This window comes from Musca autumnalis, unplaced genomic scaffold, assembly GCF_047663935.1.
Source record: "Musca autumnalis isolate F117 unplaced genomic scaffold, ASM4766393v1 scaffold_4, whole genome shotgun sequence".
Lineage (NCBI taxonomy): Eukaryota > Metazoa > Arthropoda > Insecta > Diptera > Muscidae > Musca > Musca autumnalis.
Window position 1 is genome coordinate 149034980 of NW_027411977.1, and position 17361 is coordinate 149052340.

Consider the following 17361-nt stretch of genomic DNA (forward strand, 5'->3'; position numbering starts at 1 on the left):
CTTTGGACTTGTTTTAATCGTCTAGCTTGACGGCACTGTCTTGTATTACGTGCCTGTTTAACAATACGCGCGTGTTCAGCAGTATTGGGTCGCTGTTCGGACAATCGGTGAACTGTGTCCCGTCGACGAGCACGGTTTCTCTCAATATCTCGCCTTCTTTCAGCTTGTATATATTCTGCATTTTGTCGATGACGCGTGTGTCAAGCAATATTGTGTTGTTGTTCGGACAATCGAACAACTGCGTCCGGTCTACGAGCACGGCATCTCGACATCTCGCCTTCTTTCAGCTTGTCTATATTCTTCATTTTGTCGAACTATAGACAAGTTGTGTATAGTTATCATTTTCTGCATTACGCATTAACTCGATCAGTAATAAACGAAAGCGGCCAACTATGCCACACTCCTCCACTATACGTCAGTTCTCGTTGGATGAAACCCTACCACAACGTAAATTGCGTTTACCAGAATTAAAGATTCCCCAGTTTAATGGATCGTACACGGATTGGCCAGGATTTATAGCAATGTTCAACACGGTAATTGACAATGATAATGACCTAAGTAAAATTGAGAAATTTCAGCATCTTCGGGTGAGCGTAACTGGTGCGGCTTTGGATACAATTTCGTCGTTGGATCCCACCGAAGAAAATTATGACAAAGCCCTCGAACTTCTCCGGAATAGATTCGACAATAAACTCCTTAATTTTCAAGCTCATATACGAGAAAATTTTGGTTTGAAATCCGTCGACAAAGGTTCTGCTGGAAGTCTACGTCAACTGAGTGACAAACTAAATTCGCATATGCGTGCTTTACAATCTATATGCAAGCAAGAAGAAATTGCCGACGGCTTTTTGATTTATTTAGTTACATCGAAATTGGATGCGAAGTCCCAAGCAAAGTGGGAAGAAGACCTGCCGAGTAATAAGCTGCCTACATGGTCGTCATTAGCATCGTTTTTGGAACGCAGGTGCAGAATGCTCGAGAACTTGGAAAGCTCGATGGGAGTAAGCAACTCGAAGGTGAGCAAAAAATGGAGTTCTTCAGGTCGGAGTGCACTTGTGGCATCAGCAACCCCTAGTTCGACATGTGCATTTTGTGATTCTCAAGACCATTACATAACTGGTTGCCCAGGTTTCGGAAATTTATCGCCATCTATAAGGTTTAAGGAAGCAAAGAAACTGCAGCTGTGTTTAAACTGCCTATAGAAAGGTCATATGCTAAAAAAGTGCAAGTCTTCCCGCTGCAGAATATGTTCATCCAAGCATCATTCTATGCTGCATATGGACAATGTGACAAGTGATACGTCAGTGCATCTTCTTCCACAACAAACGGTACCAGTCACTAAAAATTCCTCGCAATCTGCTCTTGTGTCATCGTCGATGTCGACCATTTTAGAGGCGCCTTTTAACACAAACGTTTTGCTGACGACGGCCGTTGTTTTAGTGAAAAGTAATTTTGGCGAATTCATACCGTACCGTGCATTGTTGGATTCTGCATCCCAATTGAATTTTATAACGCGTCGCGCAGCAAATCAGCTACATCTAAAGGTTAACAACTCTTCAGTCACTGTTTCTGGTATTGGCAGCGGTAATTTTGTTGCTGATAAGTCGGTGGATTTGACCATGAAGTCTCGTCATGGAGATTTTGCTACATCGTTCGTTGCTGTTGTTGTACCTACCATCACCGATTATCAACCAATTTCGATTCCTAACGTAAGTAGCTCAAACCTGCCACCAAACATAAAGCTTGCCGATCATAAAACGTCATGATTTTTTAACATTTACCGAAAACATGAGGTATTTTGGAACCTTAATTACATTTTGAAAACATTTTCTTGGCACGTTGCATTACGTGTTACTTATTCTTTTGGTTTGCAGCAATCTGGAAACGCCTCTATTAGACTTGTTAATATAATTTACAATATAAGCTGCACATGCATATGCATCCATAACGAATTGTATGTCCATATTGGATTTCTGCATTGCTAGAATTCTTGGATTGAACACTAGGCCGGGGCGATTTGAAGATCTTAATGAGCCCTTCGCGTTTCTGATTCCTGGGATTGAACTGAGCAAAAAAGTCCCGATTTTGACTTTAAGTTTTTTATTGACGTTTTTTGGATATTTTGGCATATAACAGCCAAACCATTGAGATTTTCGATCCAACGCAAATACAAAAATTGTACCCAAGATAGTAATTAAGAACTCTCTAATACATCGCGAAAGCATTGGAACGCTCCTTCAGGCAGTTTTGGCCTTGAGAATGTGCAAACTTTTCGAAAAATGTCGATAAATGACACTGTGCTACAAAAGTTGACCAGAAAAATATTCAAGTGTTCTAATGCAAAATTATATCGTGTTGGGATCCATGGACAACGACAATGCCTTTAGTTCGTTGGGGTCACTTCGTTTTATTTTTTTATAACGGTAAAAGTAGTGAAAATCTGGGTTTCTTACATTTTCAAATTTAAACGGACATATCTTCTTTTTTCACAACGGATTTCTAGTGATCCTTCTTCCTTTTAAAGGGGTGAATAATATCTTTAGAACAAGTTATAATTTGTTTAAATCGGTTAACAAATGGCTAAGTTATAGTGGTTTAAGTCTGAAAACCCCCTCAAAAAAACTATTTCTCATAATTTTGAAAATAATTATTGAACAAAACAAAAAAACATTTTATTAATTTTCTCGTTTAGAGTTAAGCTTAATGATCTGAAATTATTTGCAAGTGAAAAAGGAAAGCCATGGACTCGAACCCACATAGTCACCAAATTACGTTACCTGGTTTCATTGGTGGTAAAGCAAATCTTCGGACGTATCGACTATGTAATGGCTTCTCTGTCCTAGAACTTATCGTTTTTCAAATGCAAATGTGTTTTTATACATTAACGGATATTTGGCCGTTTTGAAATGTATTTTCTTCACAACAACCGCTTTTTGCGATGCCTTTGAAGTTATGAGTTTTGGCTTTGAACGCTAACACGCCGTGACAACATTTTTTTGATATGTTTTCAAGGACGTGGGTTCAAATCCCAGCCGGGCTCAGCCTATTTTTTATTTTTTGAAATTTTGCCTGTTAGGGCGAAGATCATTTTTTTAATGATTTTATTAATTTTCTCGTTTAGAGTTAAGCTTAATGATCTGAAATTATTTGCAAGTGAAAAAGGAAAGCCATGGACTCGAACCCACATAGTCACCAAATTACGTTACCTGGTTTCATTGGTGGTAAAGCAAATCTTCGGACGTATCGACTATGTAATGGCTTCTCTGTCCTAGAACTTATCGTTTTTCAAATGCAAATGTGTTTTTATACATTAACGAATATTTGGCCGTTTTGAAATGTATTTTCTTCACAACAACCGCTTTTTGCGATGCCTTTGAAGTTATGAGTTTTGGCTTTGAACGCTAACACGCCGTGACAACATTTTTTTGATATGTTTTCAAGGACGTGGGTTCAAATCCCAGCCGGGCTCAGCCTATTTTTTATTTTTTGAAATTTTGCCTGTTAGGGCGAAGATCATTTTTTTTAATGATTTTATTAATTTTCTCGTTTAGAGTTAAGCTTAATGATCTGAAATTATTTGCAAGTGAAAAAGGAAAGCCATGGACTCGAACCCACATAGTCACCAAATTACGTTACCTGGTTTCATTGGTGGTAAAGCAAATCTTCGGACGTATCGACTATGTAATGGCTTCTCTGTCCTAGAACTTATCGTTTTTCAAATGCAAATGTGTTTTTATACATTAACGGATATTTGGCCGTTTTGAAATGTATTTTCTTCACAACAACCGCTTTTGCGATGCCTTTGAAGTTATGAGTTTTGGCTTTGAACGCTAACACGCCGTGACAACATTTTTTTGATATGTTTTCAAGGACGTGGGTTCAAATCCCAGCCGGGCTCAGCCTATTTTTTATTTTTTGAAATTTTGCCTGTTAGGGCGAAGATCATTTTTTTTTTAATGATTTTATTAATTTTCTCGTTTAGAGTTAAGCTTAATGATCTGAAATTATTTGCAAGTGAAAAAGGAAAGCCATGGACTCGAACCCACATAGTCACCAAATTACGTTACCTGGTTTCATTGGTGGTAAAGCAAATCTTCGGACGTATCGACTATGAAATGGCTTCTCTGTCCTAGAACTTATCGTTTTTCAAATGCAAATGTGTTTTTATACATTAACGGATATTTGGCCGTTTTGAAATGTATTTTCTTCACAACAACCGCTTTTTGCGATGCCTTTGAAGTTATGAGTTTTGGCTTTGAACGCTAACACGCCGTGACAACATTTTTTTGATATGTTTTCAAGGACGTGGGTTACCTGGTTTTTTTGATATGTTTTCAAGGACGTGGGTTCAAATCCCAGCCGGGCTCAGCCTATTTTTTATTTTTTGAAATTTTGCCTGTTAGGGCGAAGATCATTTAAGCTTAACTCTAAACGAGAAAATTAATAAAATCATTAAAAAAAATGATCTTCGCCCTAACAGGCAAAATTTCAAAAAATAAAAAATAGGCTGAGCCCGGCTGGGATTTGAACCCACGTCCTTGAAAACATATCAAAAAAACCAGGTAACGTAATTTGGTGACTATGTGGGTTCGAGTCCATGGCTTTCCTTTTTCACTTGCAAATAATTTCAGATCATTAAGCTTAACTCTAAACGAGAAAATTAATAAAATCATTAAAAAAAATGATCTTCGCCCTAACAGGCAAAATTTCAAAAAATAAAAAATAGGCTGAGCCCGGCTGGGATTTGAACCCACGTCCTTGAAAACATATCAAAAAAATGTTGTCACGGCGTGTTAGCGTTCAAAGCCAAAACTCATAACTTCAAAGGCATCGCAAAAAGCGGTTGTTGTGAAGAAAATACATTTCAAAACGGCCAAATATCCGTTAATGTATAAAAACACATTTGCATTTGAAAAACGATAAGTTCTAGGACAGAGAAGCCATTACATAGTCGATACGTCCGAAGATTTGCTTTACCACCAATGAAACCAGGTAACGTAATTTGGTGACTATGTGGGTTCGAGTCCATGGCTTTCCTTTTTCACTTGCAAATAATTTCAGATCATTAAGCTTAACTCTAAACGAGAAAATTAATAAAATCATTAAAAAAAATGATCTTCGCCCTAACAGGCAAAATTTCAAAAAATAAAAAATAGGCTGAGCCCGGCTGGGATTTGAACCCACGTCCTTGAAAACATATCAAAAAAATGTTGTCACGGCGTGTTAGCGTTCAAAGCCAAAACTCATAACTTCAAAGGCATCGCAAAAAGCGGTTGTTGTGAAGAAAATACATTTCAAAACGGCCAAATATCCGTTAATGTATAAAAACACATTTGCATTTGAAAAACGATAAGTTCTAGGACAGAGAAGCCATTACATAGTCGATACGTCCGAAGATTTGCTTTACCACCAATGAAACCAGGTAACGTAATTTGGTGACTATGTGGGTTCGAGTCCATGGCTTTCCTTTTTCACTTGCAAATAATTTCAGATCATTAAGCTTAACTCTAAACGAGAAAATTAATAAAATCATTAAAAAAAATGATCTTCGCCCTAACAGGCAAAATTACGATACGTCCGAAGATTTGCTTTACCACCAATGAAACCAGGTAACGTAATTTGGTGACTATGTGGGTTCGAGTCCATGGCTTTCCTTTTTCACTTGCAAATAATTTCAGATCATTAAGCTTAACTCTAAACGAGAAAATTAATAAAATTATTAAAAAAAATGATCTTCGCCCTAACAGGCAAAATTTCAAAAAATAAAAAATAGGCTGAGCCCGGCTGGGATTTGAACCCACGTCCTTGAAAACATATCAAAAAAATGTTGTCACGGCGTGTTAGCGTTCAAAGCCAAAACTCATAACTTCAAAGGCATCGCAAAAAGCGGTTGTTGTGAAGAAAATACATTTCAAAACGGCCAAATATCCGTTAATGTATAAAAACACATTTGCATTTGAAAAACGATAAGTTCTAGGACAGAGAAGCCATTACATAGTCGATACGTCCGAAGATTTGCTTTACCACCAATGAAACCAGGTAACGTAATTTGGTGACTATGTGGGTTCGAGTCCATGGCTTTCCTTTTTCACTTGCAAATAATTTCAGATCATTAAGCTTAACTCTAAACGAGAAAATTAATAAAATCATTAAAAAAAATGATCTTCGCCCTAACAGGCAAAATTTCAAAAAATAAAAAATAGGCTGAGCCCGGCTGGGATTTGAACCCACGTCCTTGAAAACATATCAAAAAAATGTTGTCACGGCGTGTTAGCGTTCAAAGCCAAAACTCATAACTTCAAAGGCATCGCAAAAAGCGGTTGTTGTGAAGAAAATACATTTCAAAACGGCCAAATATCCGTTAATGTATAAAAACACATTTGCATTTGAAAAACGATAAGTTCTAGGACAGAGAAGCCATTACATAGTCGATACGTCCGAAGATTTGCTTTACCACCAATGAAACCAGGTAACGTAATTTGGTGACTATGTGGGTTCGAGTCCATGGCTTTCCTTTTTCACTTGCAAATAATTTCAGATCATTAAGCTTAACTCTAAACGAGAAAATTAATAAAATCATTAAAAAAAATGATCTTCGCCCTAACAGGCAAAATTTCAAAAAATAAAAAATAGGCTGAGCCCGGCTGGGATTTGAACCCACGTCCTTGAAAACATATCAAAAAAATGTTGTCACGGCGTGTTAGCGTTCAAAGCCAAAACTCATAACTTCAAAGGCATCGCAAAAAGCGGTTGTTGTGAAGAAAACACATTTCAAAACGGCCAAATATCCGTTAATGTATAAAAACACATTTGCATTTGAAAAACGATAAGTTCTAGGACAGAGAAGCCATTACATAGTCGATACGTCCGAAGATTTGCTTTACCACCAATGAAACCAGGTAACGTAATTTGGTGACTATGTGGGTTCGAGTCCATGGCTTTCCTTTTTCACTTGCAAATAATTTCAGATCATTAAGCTTAACTCTAAACGAGAAAATTAATAAAATCATTAAAAAAAATGATCTTCGCCCTAACAGGCAAAATTTCAAAAAACAAAAAAACATTATATTTTTGAAAATTATGAGAAATTCAGTTATAGTATTAGAGAGTTTTCAATTACTGTCTTGGCTACAATTTTTGTCTTTGTGTTGGATCGAAAATCTCAATGGTTTGGCTGTTATATGCCAAAATATCCAAAAAATGTCAATAAAAAACTTTAAGTCAAAATCGGGAGGCTCGATTTTCGCGGTAGATATATGGTCCAGTGGACTTTTTTGCTCAGTTCAATCCCAGGAATCGGAATCGCGAAGGGCTCATCTAGGTTTTTTTCCTTCCACACAAATCGCCCCACCCTATTGAACACATTGATAGATCAATCTTTGAATGATCTTTTCAAAAATATCTGGGGTTTTTAAATAGAAGATCTTAGTGCTAAAATGTATTCATCAATATTTAAATTAATTCTTCTGTCAGTTAAAAATCAATCAAATTGCTGAAGATCGTTGATATCTTCATTTGTAAGATTAGCGTTGAGCAGGGTATTTATTTTGTCAAAGTTATTTTTATGCACCTTTTTAACCTCAACATCTGTATCCTCAGGAAGTGGAAACAATAAGTCTGTGGCTGGCCGACAAAACTTTTGGCCCCTAATGTCCCGTTGACAAGTTCTAGAATGATTGTGTCGCTGAACGTTGATAATACTTTCCACATTCGTAATACTAGTGTCTGTAGAAATAAATTTATCTACGAAATCTATTACTGGTGGGAAAGATGCTGTATCGGATAGATTAAATTGAGGCGCATTATTCTACCAATAAATGCCATGCAAATGTGGAGATCCTCGTTGCTGAAACTCAATTCGCCAGTAATATTTAACAACATAATGCTCTTCGAATATACCACCATTAGACTTGAAATGTTTGAAAAGGTGCCGAATTCGCTGATTGAAATAGCGAGAACATGCAATAGGATCCCCCCTATGAGATCGTATTTGCTTTGTGTGGAATATGAAATGGCTTCCTCCTCCGAAATGTCAGTCCCCTCTAAAATTTTGACGAGGATAACAATCAATTCAGGCCATTGAGACTCTGCAGCAACCACTTTTATAAAAAACGTAGGCAAACTAAATTGTCTAATCATTGCCAAAACTTGTCTCTTTTCCCCTTCCCAATGAGCTGGAGATGAACGAATACCCTTCAGTACGTGATACCCATCATCGTATTGCACCAAGTTTTAAACAAACTGGTCGTCTAATACATCTGCAGCTGTGAATTGTCTAGTTCCAAATTTCTTTCTTAAACATATCGATATGCTGCTTTTTATTGCGTGAAAATTCGAGTTTTTTTACGAATATAAAATTTAATCTACACGTATACACCGCCTATCAAATCGACAACTTCGGACTTGACAATTTTTCCAATAGTGGCTGTACAATTCCTTTTCATACCGCAGTAAATGGTAGGGTAAGACACCTCTTCGGAATCTTCAGCAGCATATCTAAGGGCCTTTGTCCCTCACCGGGAGCAACTGAAATACCTTGTAATAGTATATTTTCCATAGCCTGGTTACCTAATAATGTTTCCTGCGGATTTTGTTCTTCAACTTGATCCTGTATTACATTATTATTAATTAATTAACCGAGAGACTAAATTCGGTGTTCTGTACGCAATCCTTCGTTTGAGGTATACCTGTACTACTTCTCTCTGATCAGTCGTTCGTGGAAGCACATTAAGTGTTGTGTATAACTGAATAGGTACGTTAACAATAGCACCCCGTACAGCACATTGTCGGTTATAACATAACGAAACGATGCGCATAAATGGAATTCTGGGCGAAACAAATCGTTCTTCCAATGGTGTTAATCCCTGAATCTCTCTTGGTATCTCAGGAAAGTTTAAACCGTTGGACAGACAGATTGTCGGTACTCTTCAACCACTAACAATTTTATGACAGGTATTACAAAACTTATATCTATCATCACTGGAGGGAAATGCAGAGGAAAGGAAAAATATTTCGATGCCCAGTCTCATATTTGGTTAATAGTGCGTTTTTAACAATAACATTAATTTGGTTTGGAAACCATAATCCCTCACAGCAAATGCAAATTCCAGTTGGTCCCTGTTTGACTACTTCCGAAAATTCTGCGCATAATCTTAATTGATGTCATTCAGAATCAATTTGTAATGCCTCTAATCTCGATTCTGGGGAAAGATATAAGACAGAATATTAGCAATTCTCGCAGATTGTCGTCTGTTTTCAATTTCTCTGTTAACATGATTTGACCTATGACTACGTACACGAGAGTTTCGGCTTTGGACTTGTTTTAATCGTCTAGCTTGACGGCACTGTCTTGTATTACGTGCCTGTTTAACAATACGCGCGTGTTCAGCAGTATTGGGTCGCTGTTCGGACAATCGGTGAACTGTGTCCCGTCGACGAGCACGGTTTCTCTCAATATCTCGCCTTCTTTCAGCTTGTATATATTCTGCATTTTGTCGATGACGCGTGTGTCAAGCAATATTGTGTTGTTGTTCGGACAATCGAACAACTGCGTCCGGTCTACGAGCACGGCATCTCGACATCTCGCCTTCTTTCAGCTTGTCTATATTCTTCATTTTGTCGAACTATAGACAAGTTGTGTATAGTTATCATTTTCTGCATTACGCATTAACTCGATCAGTGGGATTTTGGTCTCTATAATTTGCAACTCCCACCGCAGTTAAACGTTGACGTTTCTGAGAGGATTGTCTGCGTAGTCTGGGGATTTCACAATTGTCAAATGCGAAGCTTATCGTCGGTAAAAGTATTATTTCTTATTATACTAAATAAAAACTTTTAACTTAGTGTGGGCAAAAATATAATTTCTTACCGCTTTTTAACAATTTTAAAGTATCAAGATTAATACTTAAATAATGTTCTCCACAATTTATAATATTTTGTAACTTTATATGCTATATAAATGTCCTTTAATAGATGCAAATATAAATTAAACACTTTAAACAAATTATTACAAACACCAACAATTTGGCTATGCACACTATGAACCTTTCTTTGCAAGTAACATTGAATTCTGTTAAAGAAAAGCGCACTATATATCCTATACCAAGTATAGTCCTAGTAGGTATTATACCTGAAATATAAGTTGTTTTTTTTCAAATATTAAATAAACAACATACCCCTTTCAGAAATGGTTGGTATTATTTGTACCTATGCATATAAACAATGGGTTGTTTTATATTTACCTGGATATATTACATTTTCTTCTTGTTTTTTTTTTTTTTTAAATCCGCAATGATTAATCCGCAATTGCACCTGTAGCACAAGGTACAACATAAATTGTTTGTTTGTTAAAAAACAACATACCCATTTCAGAAAGGGTTGGTATTACCTTTACCTGCATATATTTCATTTTGAAGTGCGTCAAAACAAAATTCGTTACAAGTACTACAAAACTTCTTTTTAAAAATGAATATAATGCATTTTGTTTCCAATCAATCAAAAAGGTTTTAATAGAATACTATTTTATAATAAGCAAGGTACGTGTGTCCACAAATTTTGATGAACACATGTTCTGATCACAAGGTTCGCTAAGTGCCAAATTACAGTCAATTTAGGCGGAAAAAGTAAATAAAAACTTCAAAGTACTTGAAATACTCGTACGGCGGTGCCGTTATAGGGGGCTACACCTAAACGTGAACCTATATCAAAAGTATTTGGCAGAGAAATTGTTTGACCCTTGGGAACCATAATTTTAGACAATTTAGGCCGAAAATGTTCATAAAAAGTGATAAATACATAAAGTCGGGCGGTACTGTTATATGGGACTGAACGGTGTACAAAGAGTCGCAGTATGCCTACGCCCAATAATTTACATTTTATATCAATTCCAGTCGTTCCAACAATTTGTAAATAATAACATCGACTGCAATCACATCAAACAGCGTACGGATTCTCTAACACTCAATTATTCTACCTACATTTCTTTCTCTCCCTAAACAATTACAACAACAACATAGGACAGCCCCAAAATATTTCTGCATAAACGAAATTCGCTCTTCAAACCAATTTAACTGTTTTGAACTTAATAATTAAGTTATGTTTTGCGGTTGATGGTCGTCAACATTAGAATTGTTATTGTTTTGTTTTTTGATCGCCATCAACCTGATCTTTGTGAAATGAAAAATTTTGTCTTTGAATAAACCTTGAAGTAACAAGTACAGTCTCTCGTCTTTGTTTTTAATTTTGGTAATTTTGGAAAGAGGTCTGCAAAAAAGCTTGCAGGCTGGAACATTGGTGACCCCGACGTGATCCCAGGATATCAAGATTTTTTGGTTCAATATCAATTCGGATATTTCTTTCCAGAATTATATTTTTTCTTTGGACAAAATTTGTACTTTTCTTCGCTAATTGAATAACAAGATGTCGATTGATGAGACCATGGCCCCAACTGGTGGAGCCAATGAAGAATCTAGTTTCCAGCTTTACAAGTAAAAGGTTGGTTTCCTGCAAAGACAATTGTCTTTTTTAAACACTTCGCTTACCGTACAATGTTTGGGTGAGATGGACGAGTCGGACATTTCGGTTCGACTTGGTTATGTAGATGGAATACATAACCACTTCGAAGAGGCCCAATCTATGATTATAAATGGCGACGCAATTGACTCTGAGACTGAAATAGCTTCTACATTTGTCAATCTCTATTTCGATGTCAAGGCTAAACTCTCCAGGGAATTGGGTAATAAACGAAAGCGGCCAACTATGCCACACTCCTCCACTATACGTCAGTTCTCGTTGGATGAAACCCTACCACAACGTAAATTGCGTTTACCAGAATTAAAGATTCCCCAGTTTAATGGATCGTACACGGATTGGCCAGGATTTATAGCAATGTTCAACACGGTAATTGACAATGATAATGACCTAAGTAAAATTGAGAAATTTCAGCATCTTCGGGTGAGCGTAACTGGTGCGGCTTTGGATACAATTTCGTCGTTGGATCCCACCGAAGAAAATTATGACAAAGCCCTCGAACTTCTCCGGAATAGATTCGACAATAAACTTTTTAATTTTCAAGCTCATATACGAGAAAATTTTGGTTTGAAATCCGTCGACAAAGGTTCTGCTGGAAGTCTACGTCAACTGAGTGACAAACTAAATTCGCATATGCGTGCTTTACAATCTATATGCAAGCAAGAAGAAATTGCCGACGGCTTTTTGATTTATTTAGTTACATCGAAATTGGATGCGAAGTCCCAAGCAAAGTGGGAAGAAGACCTGCCGAGTAATAAGCTGCCTACATGGTCGTCATTAGCATCGTTTTTGGAACGCAGGTGCAGAATGCTCGAGAACTTGGAAAGCTCGATGGGAGTAAGCAACTCGAAGGTGAGCAAAAAATGGAGTTCTTCAGGTCGGAGTGCACTTGTGGCATCAGCAACCCCTAGTTCGACATGTGCATTTTGTGATTCTCAAGACCATTACATAACTGGTTGCCCAGGTTCCGGAAATTTATCGCCATCTATAAGGTTTAAGGAAGCAAAGAAACTGCAGCTGTGTTTAAACTGCCTAAAGAAAGGTCATATGCTAAAAAAGTGCAAGTCTTCCCGCTGCAGAATATGTTCATCCAAGCATCATTCTATGCTGCATATGGACAATGTGACAAGTGATACGTCAGTGCATCTTCTTCCACAACAAACGGTACCAGTCACTAAAAATTCCTCGCAATCTGCTCTTGTGTCATCGTCGATGTCGACCATTTTAGAGGCGCCTTCTAACACAAACGTTTTGCTGGCGACGGCCGTTGTTTTAGTGAAAAGTAATTTTGGCGAATTCATACCGTACCGTGCATTGTTGGATTCTGCATCCCAATTGAATTTTATAACGCGTCGCGCAGCAAATCAGCTACATCTAAAGGTTAACAACTCTTCAGTCACTGTTTCTGGTATTGGCAGCGGTAATTTTGTTGCTGATAAGTCGGTGGATTTGACCATGAAGCCTCGTCATGGAGATTTTGCTACATCGTTCGTTGCTGTTGTTGTACCTACCATCACCGATTATCAACCAATTTCGATTCCTAACGTAAGTAGCTCAAACCTGCCACCAAACATAAAGCTTGCCGATCCTAACTTTGGTCAACATGGACGTATTGATATACTAATTGGAGCAGGCCTATTTTTCGATTTGTTGTGCGTTGGGCAAATTCGGCTCAATAGCGAATACCCATTGCTGCCGAAAACTGTACTAGGATGGGTAGCATCAGGTGGAATTCCCAGTACTTCGAAAGCGTTTTCGTTGGCTGCAGCTTGTAAATGTGTTGATAACGTAAGTCTGGCAGAGGTGATACAACGCTTTTGGGAAGTGGAAAACAACTTTATGAACATTGCATCAAATGAAGATGATTTTTGTGAACAGCATTTCAAGAAAAACACTGTTCGTCTCGATTCAGGAGACTATTCTGTGCGCTTGCCAAAGAAAGAAAGTGGTAGTGGTCTTGGGAGTTCATATGATCAGTCTCTTCGTCGTTTCCTGGTTCTCGAAAAACGACTCAACAAACAACCAGATGTAAAGCAGCAGTACGTAAATTTTATGAAAGAGTACTCCGCATTAAATCATATGTCACTAGTCCCATCTCTGCCTAAGCACACACAAACATTCTTTTTACCTCATCATTGCGTTCGCAAAGAAGACAGCACAACAACAAAACTCCGTGTTGTGTTTGATGGCTCGGCAAAAACAACAACAGGCGTATCATTAAATGATGTTCTCTCTGCTGGGCCAACAATTCAACCCAAACTATTTGACACTCTTCTTCGTTTTCGATTTTTTAAGGTTGCACTAAGTGGCGATATTTGCAAGATGTACAGGTGTGTACGAGTGTCTAACCCAGACAATTACCTACAGTGCGTCCTTTGGAGAAATGATCCAGCTGAAAATATTGGAGTGTACAAATTGGATACCGTCACATATGGTACAAAACCAGCAGCATTTTTAGCGATTCGAGGTATGCATCAACTTTCTTACGATGAAGAAGAGTCGTACCCATTGGCAGCTAAAATTGTAAGGTGTGATTTGAATTTCCACGATGGAACAGACATTACCAAAGCCTTGGGGTTGGTGTGGGATCCGAAAGCTGATACGCTGATTTTCACCTTCATGCCTACCCAAGAATCGTGTGTTGTAACAAAACGTACAGTATTGTCGTGTATCGCAAGACTATATGATCCATTGGGATTAATAGGCCCTGTGATATCAAGGGCGAAGGTGATAATGCAAACCTTATGGAAGCATAATTTGCAGTGGGACGAAAGTTTGCCACAGTCTCTGCATACTGCATGGTCGCAGTTCGTATCACAGTTTACAAATCTTCATAAATTTATATTTCCTCGATTCGTTTCAGTGCCGAACTCCACAATACAAATTCATGCATTTTGTGATGCTAGCTTATCTGCATACGGAGCTTGTGTGTATGCACGATCTGAGTGTAATGGCAAGGTAACTGCTCATCTGCTTTGTTCAAAATCCAGGGTGGCTCCATTGAAGGTAATGACGGTGCCGAAGTTAGAGCTCTCTGCTGCTGCGCTGCTGGCTGATTTATTGGACGGACTTTCAAAGGTGTTGCCAAAAGATTTAGAATATCATTGCTGGTCGGATTCAATGGTGGTGCTGTCGTGGATTCGTGAGCAGCCGTCAAATTTCAATGTTTTCGTCTCGAATCGGGTAAGTCGCATCCAGAGCATTACAAGTACAATGAAGTGGCATTACGTACCAACGAATTTGAATCCATCCGATATTTTATCAAGAGGAGCAAGTCCTACGGAACTGTTGAATTCGCGTTTATGGAAGCAGGGTCCAGACTTTTTGGTAAAAAACTCAACAAATTGGCCTCAGCATTTAGATTTTATAACGGAATTGCCAGAGCGACGACGACAAGTTTTAGCAACATCAAAGGTTGTTGATATTTCGTTGACATGCAAATATTACAATTCATTTCCTAAGATGCAGCGAATATTCGGCTACATACATCGATTCATCAGTCAAAAATCACAACGCAAGGAAATTGGAAAGTCAACGGAATTGTCACTGGATGATATTAAAATTGGTACATGTCTCTTAATAACAAGTATTCAACGGATTCATTTTGAGAATGAATACAAACGTTTATCTGCCGGTTCGAATGTTGAACCATCAAGTAAGTTGAATTCTTTAAACCCAATGGTTGATGCATATGGACTGATTCGAGTTGGAGGTCGTCTTCAGAATACAAATTTGAATTACGAAGCAAAGCATCCAATTATTTTGCCTAAAAGGCACCCTATTACAAAGGCTGTGGTGATGTTTTTTCATGAAAAATTGTTGCATGCTGGGCCGCAGTGTCTTCTGGCAAATATTCGACAGCAGTATTGGCCAATTGGTGGACGCAAATCGATTATCAGCATCATTAACAAATGCGTCCGATGTTTTCGTCTTAAGCCTAAATTAGCTCGTCATATCATGGGAACTTTCCCTCAGGATCGAGTGCGTGCCAATAGAGCATTTTACACGACTGGTATCGATTTTTGTGGGCCGTTTTACTACAAAACCGACGTAAGGAACAGGCCCCCTGTAAAATGCTACATATGCATTTTTGTATGTTTCTCGACAAAGGCCTGCCATTTGGAATTGGTGCAGGATTTGTCGACACCCTCGTTTTTAGCTGCATTGAAACGCTTCGTATGCATTCGAGGCAAACCCAGAATCATTTGGTCTGACATTTGGTGTTTTTCAGCCAATCTAGCGTGGAGGCGGTGCTCAAACAATGTTTGGATGACGGCATAGAGTGGAAGTTTATCCCGCCAAGATCACCGCATTTCGGAGGCCTTTGGGAGGCAGCGGTGAAGGCAGCAAAATACCACTTCTACCGAGTAGCTGGCCTCTCGTTATTGTTTTTTGAGGCGCTGAGAACTTTGGTTTGTCAGATTTCAGCCATTTTAAATTCTCGTCCACTGTGCCCCCTAACAGAAAGCCCTGATGATTTGGACATATTAACGCCCAGCCACTTCCTCGTGGGAGCTCCCTTGGTATCTATAATGGAACCTGATGTAACCGAGCTTAACATAAATACTTTGAATAGATGGCAACGGGTGAGTTACATGCAGCAGATCTTTTGGAAGAAATGGAGTTCTTCAAGTCTCTCCCAACTACAAGAACGAAACAAGTGGCGAGCAGCAGCAGCGAATGTTAAGGACGGGGACTTGGTCATGCTAAGAGATGAAAATATGCCCCCTCTCAAATGGCAGCTGGGACGTGTGTCGTCAACAATAGCTGGAAAATATGGTGTTGTGCGTGTTGCTATCATCAAGACAACCAATGGAACTTGTAGGCGAGCAGTAACAAAATTGGCAGTGCTACCAATCGAAAAGGAATCTGTTGAAAGCTTGGAACTTCCAACGGGGGGAGGATGAACGGTGTACAAAGAGTCGCAGTATGCCTACGCCCAATAATTTACATTTTATATCAATTCCAGTCGTTCCAACAATTTGTAAATAATAACATCGACTGCAATCACATCAAACAGCGTACGGATTCTCTAACACTCAATTATTCTACCTACATTTCTTTCTCTCCCTAAACAATTACAACAACAACATAGGACAGCCCCAAAATATTTCTGCATAAACGAAATTCGCTCTACAAACCAATTTAACTGTTTTGAACTTAATAATTAAGTTATGTTTTGCGGTTGATGGTCGTCAACATAAGAATTGTTATTGTTTTGTTTTTTGATCGCCATCAACCTGATCTTTGTGAAATGAAAAATTTTGTCTTTGAATAAACCTTGAAGTAACAAGTACAGTCTCTCGTCTTTGTTTTTAATTTTGGTAATTTTGGAAAGAGGTCTGCAAAAAAGCTTGCAGGCTGGAACAGGGACCTATGCCAAAAAGAGGGCCGATATAGGGGAACTTGCACTCTGGTGCAATAATGTTTGAGTACGGTAGAGTGATTACAACTGAGGAACATGGCTATATCGACTCAAATCTTTACCCTGATCAAGAACATATAGAACTTTACAGGGTCGCAAATGATTAGGTTGATGTGTTACTAACAGAAAAAGAAAGTTAATATACCATCCATACTATTGTGGATGGTATAAAAAGCAGATTTAGTGCCACTGAGGTGCAATGGTATGCACACCCGACTTGAAGGCTAAAGGTCCGGGGTTCGATTGCCAGATCATACAACATATGATTATGAACGGCGACAAGTACCCCTCAATGTAATGTTGGTGACATTTCCTGAGTACTTCAGCCATGAAAACCTACACTGGTATCGTTATATGTATAGGGCCTATACAAACCGTATGAATCATTTTTTGTGAAGAAGTTTTTG

General features: G+C 38.3%; 2 protein-coding genes across 2 annotated transcripts; both read left to right on the forward strand.

Moving 5' to 3' along the window:
• The first annotated feature begins 392 nt into the window (after positions 1-392).
• On the forward strand, positions 393-8270 carry LOC141403113 (uncharacterized). Its single transcript, XM_073985278.1, has 2 exons — positions 393-1016; positions 8175-8270. Exons 1-2 carry the CDS (start codon positions 393-395, stop codon positions 8268-8270), a joined length of 720 nt encoding a protein of 239 aa, XP_073841379.1.
• A 3289-nt stretch (positions 8271-11559) lies between these two features.
• On the forward strand, positions 11560-16436 carry LOC141403114 (uncharacterized). The gene is made up of 2 exons (XM_073985279.1): positions 11560-15184; positions 15994-16436. The coding sequence occupies exons 1-2, from the start codon at positions 11560-11562 to the stop codon at positions 16434-16436; spliced, it is 4068 nt and encodes a 1355-aa protein (XP_073841380.1).
• The last annotated feature ends 925 nt before the right edge of the window (positions 16437-17361 follow it).

Excerpts from the sequence above, each read along its gene's own strand:
- LOC141403113 (XM_073985278.1), top strand. The coding sequence starts at position 393 with ATGCCACACTCCTCCACTATACGTCAGTTCTCGTTGGATGAAACCCTA. Across the intron at positions 1,017-8,174 it reads TGGGAGTAAGCAACTCGAAG|CTGGAGATGAACGAATACCC; the intron begins GTGAGCAAAAAA and ends CTTCCCAATGAG.
- LOC141403114 (XM_073985279.1), top strand. The coding sequence starts at position 11,560 with ATGGACGAGTCGGACATTTCGGTTCGACTTGGTTATGTAGATGGAATA. Across the intron at positions 15,185-15,993 it reads TTCGAATGTTGAACCATCAA|AAAGCCCTGATGATTTGGAC; the intron begins GTAAGTTGAATT and ends GCCCCCTAACAG.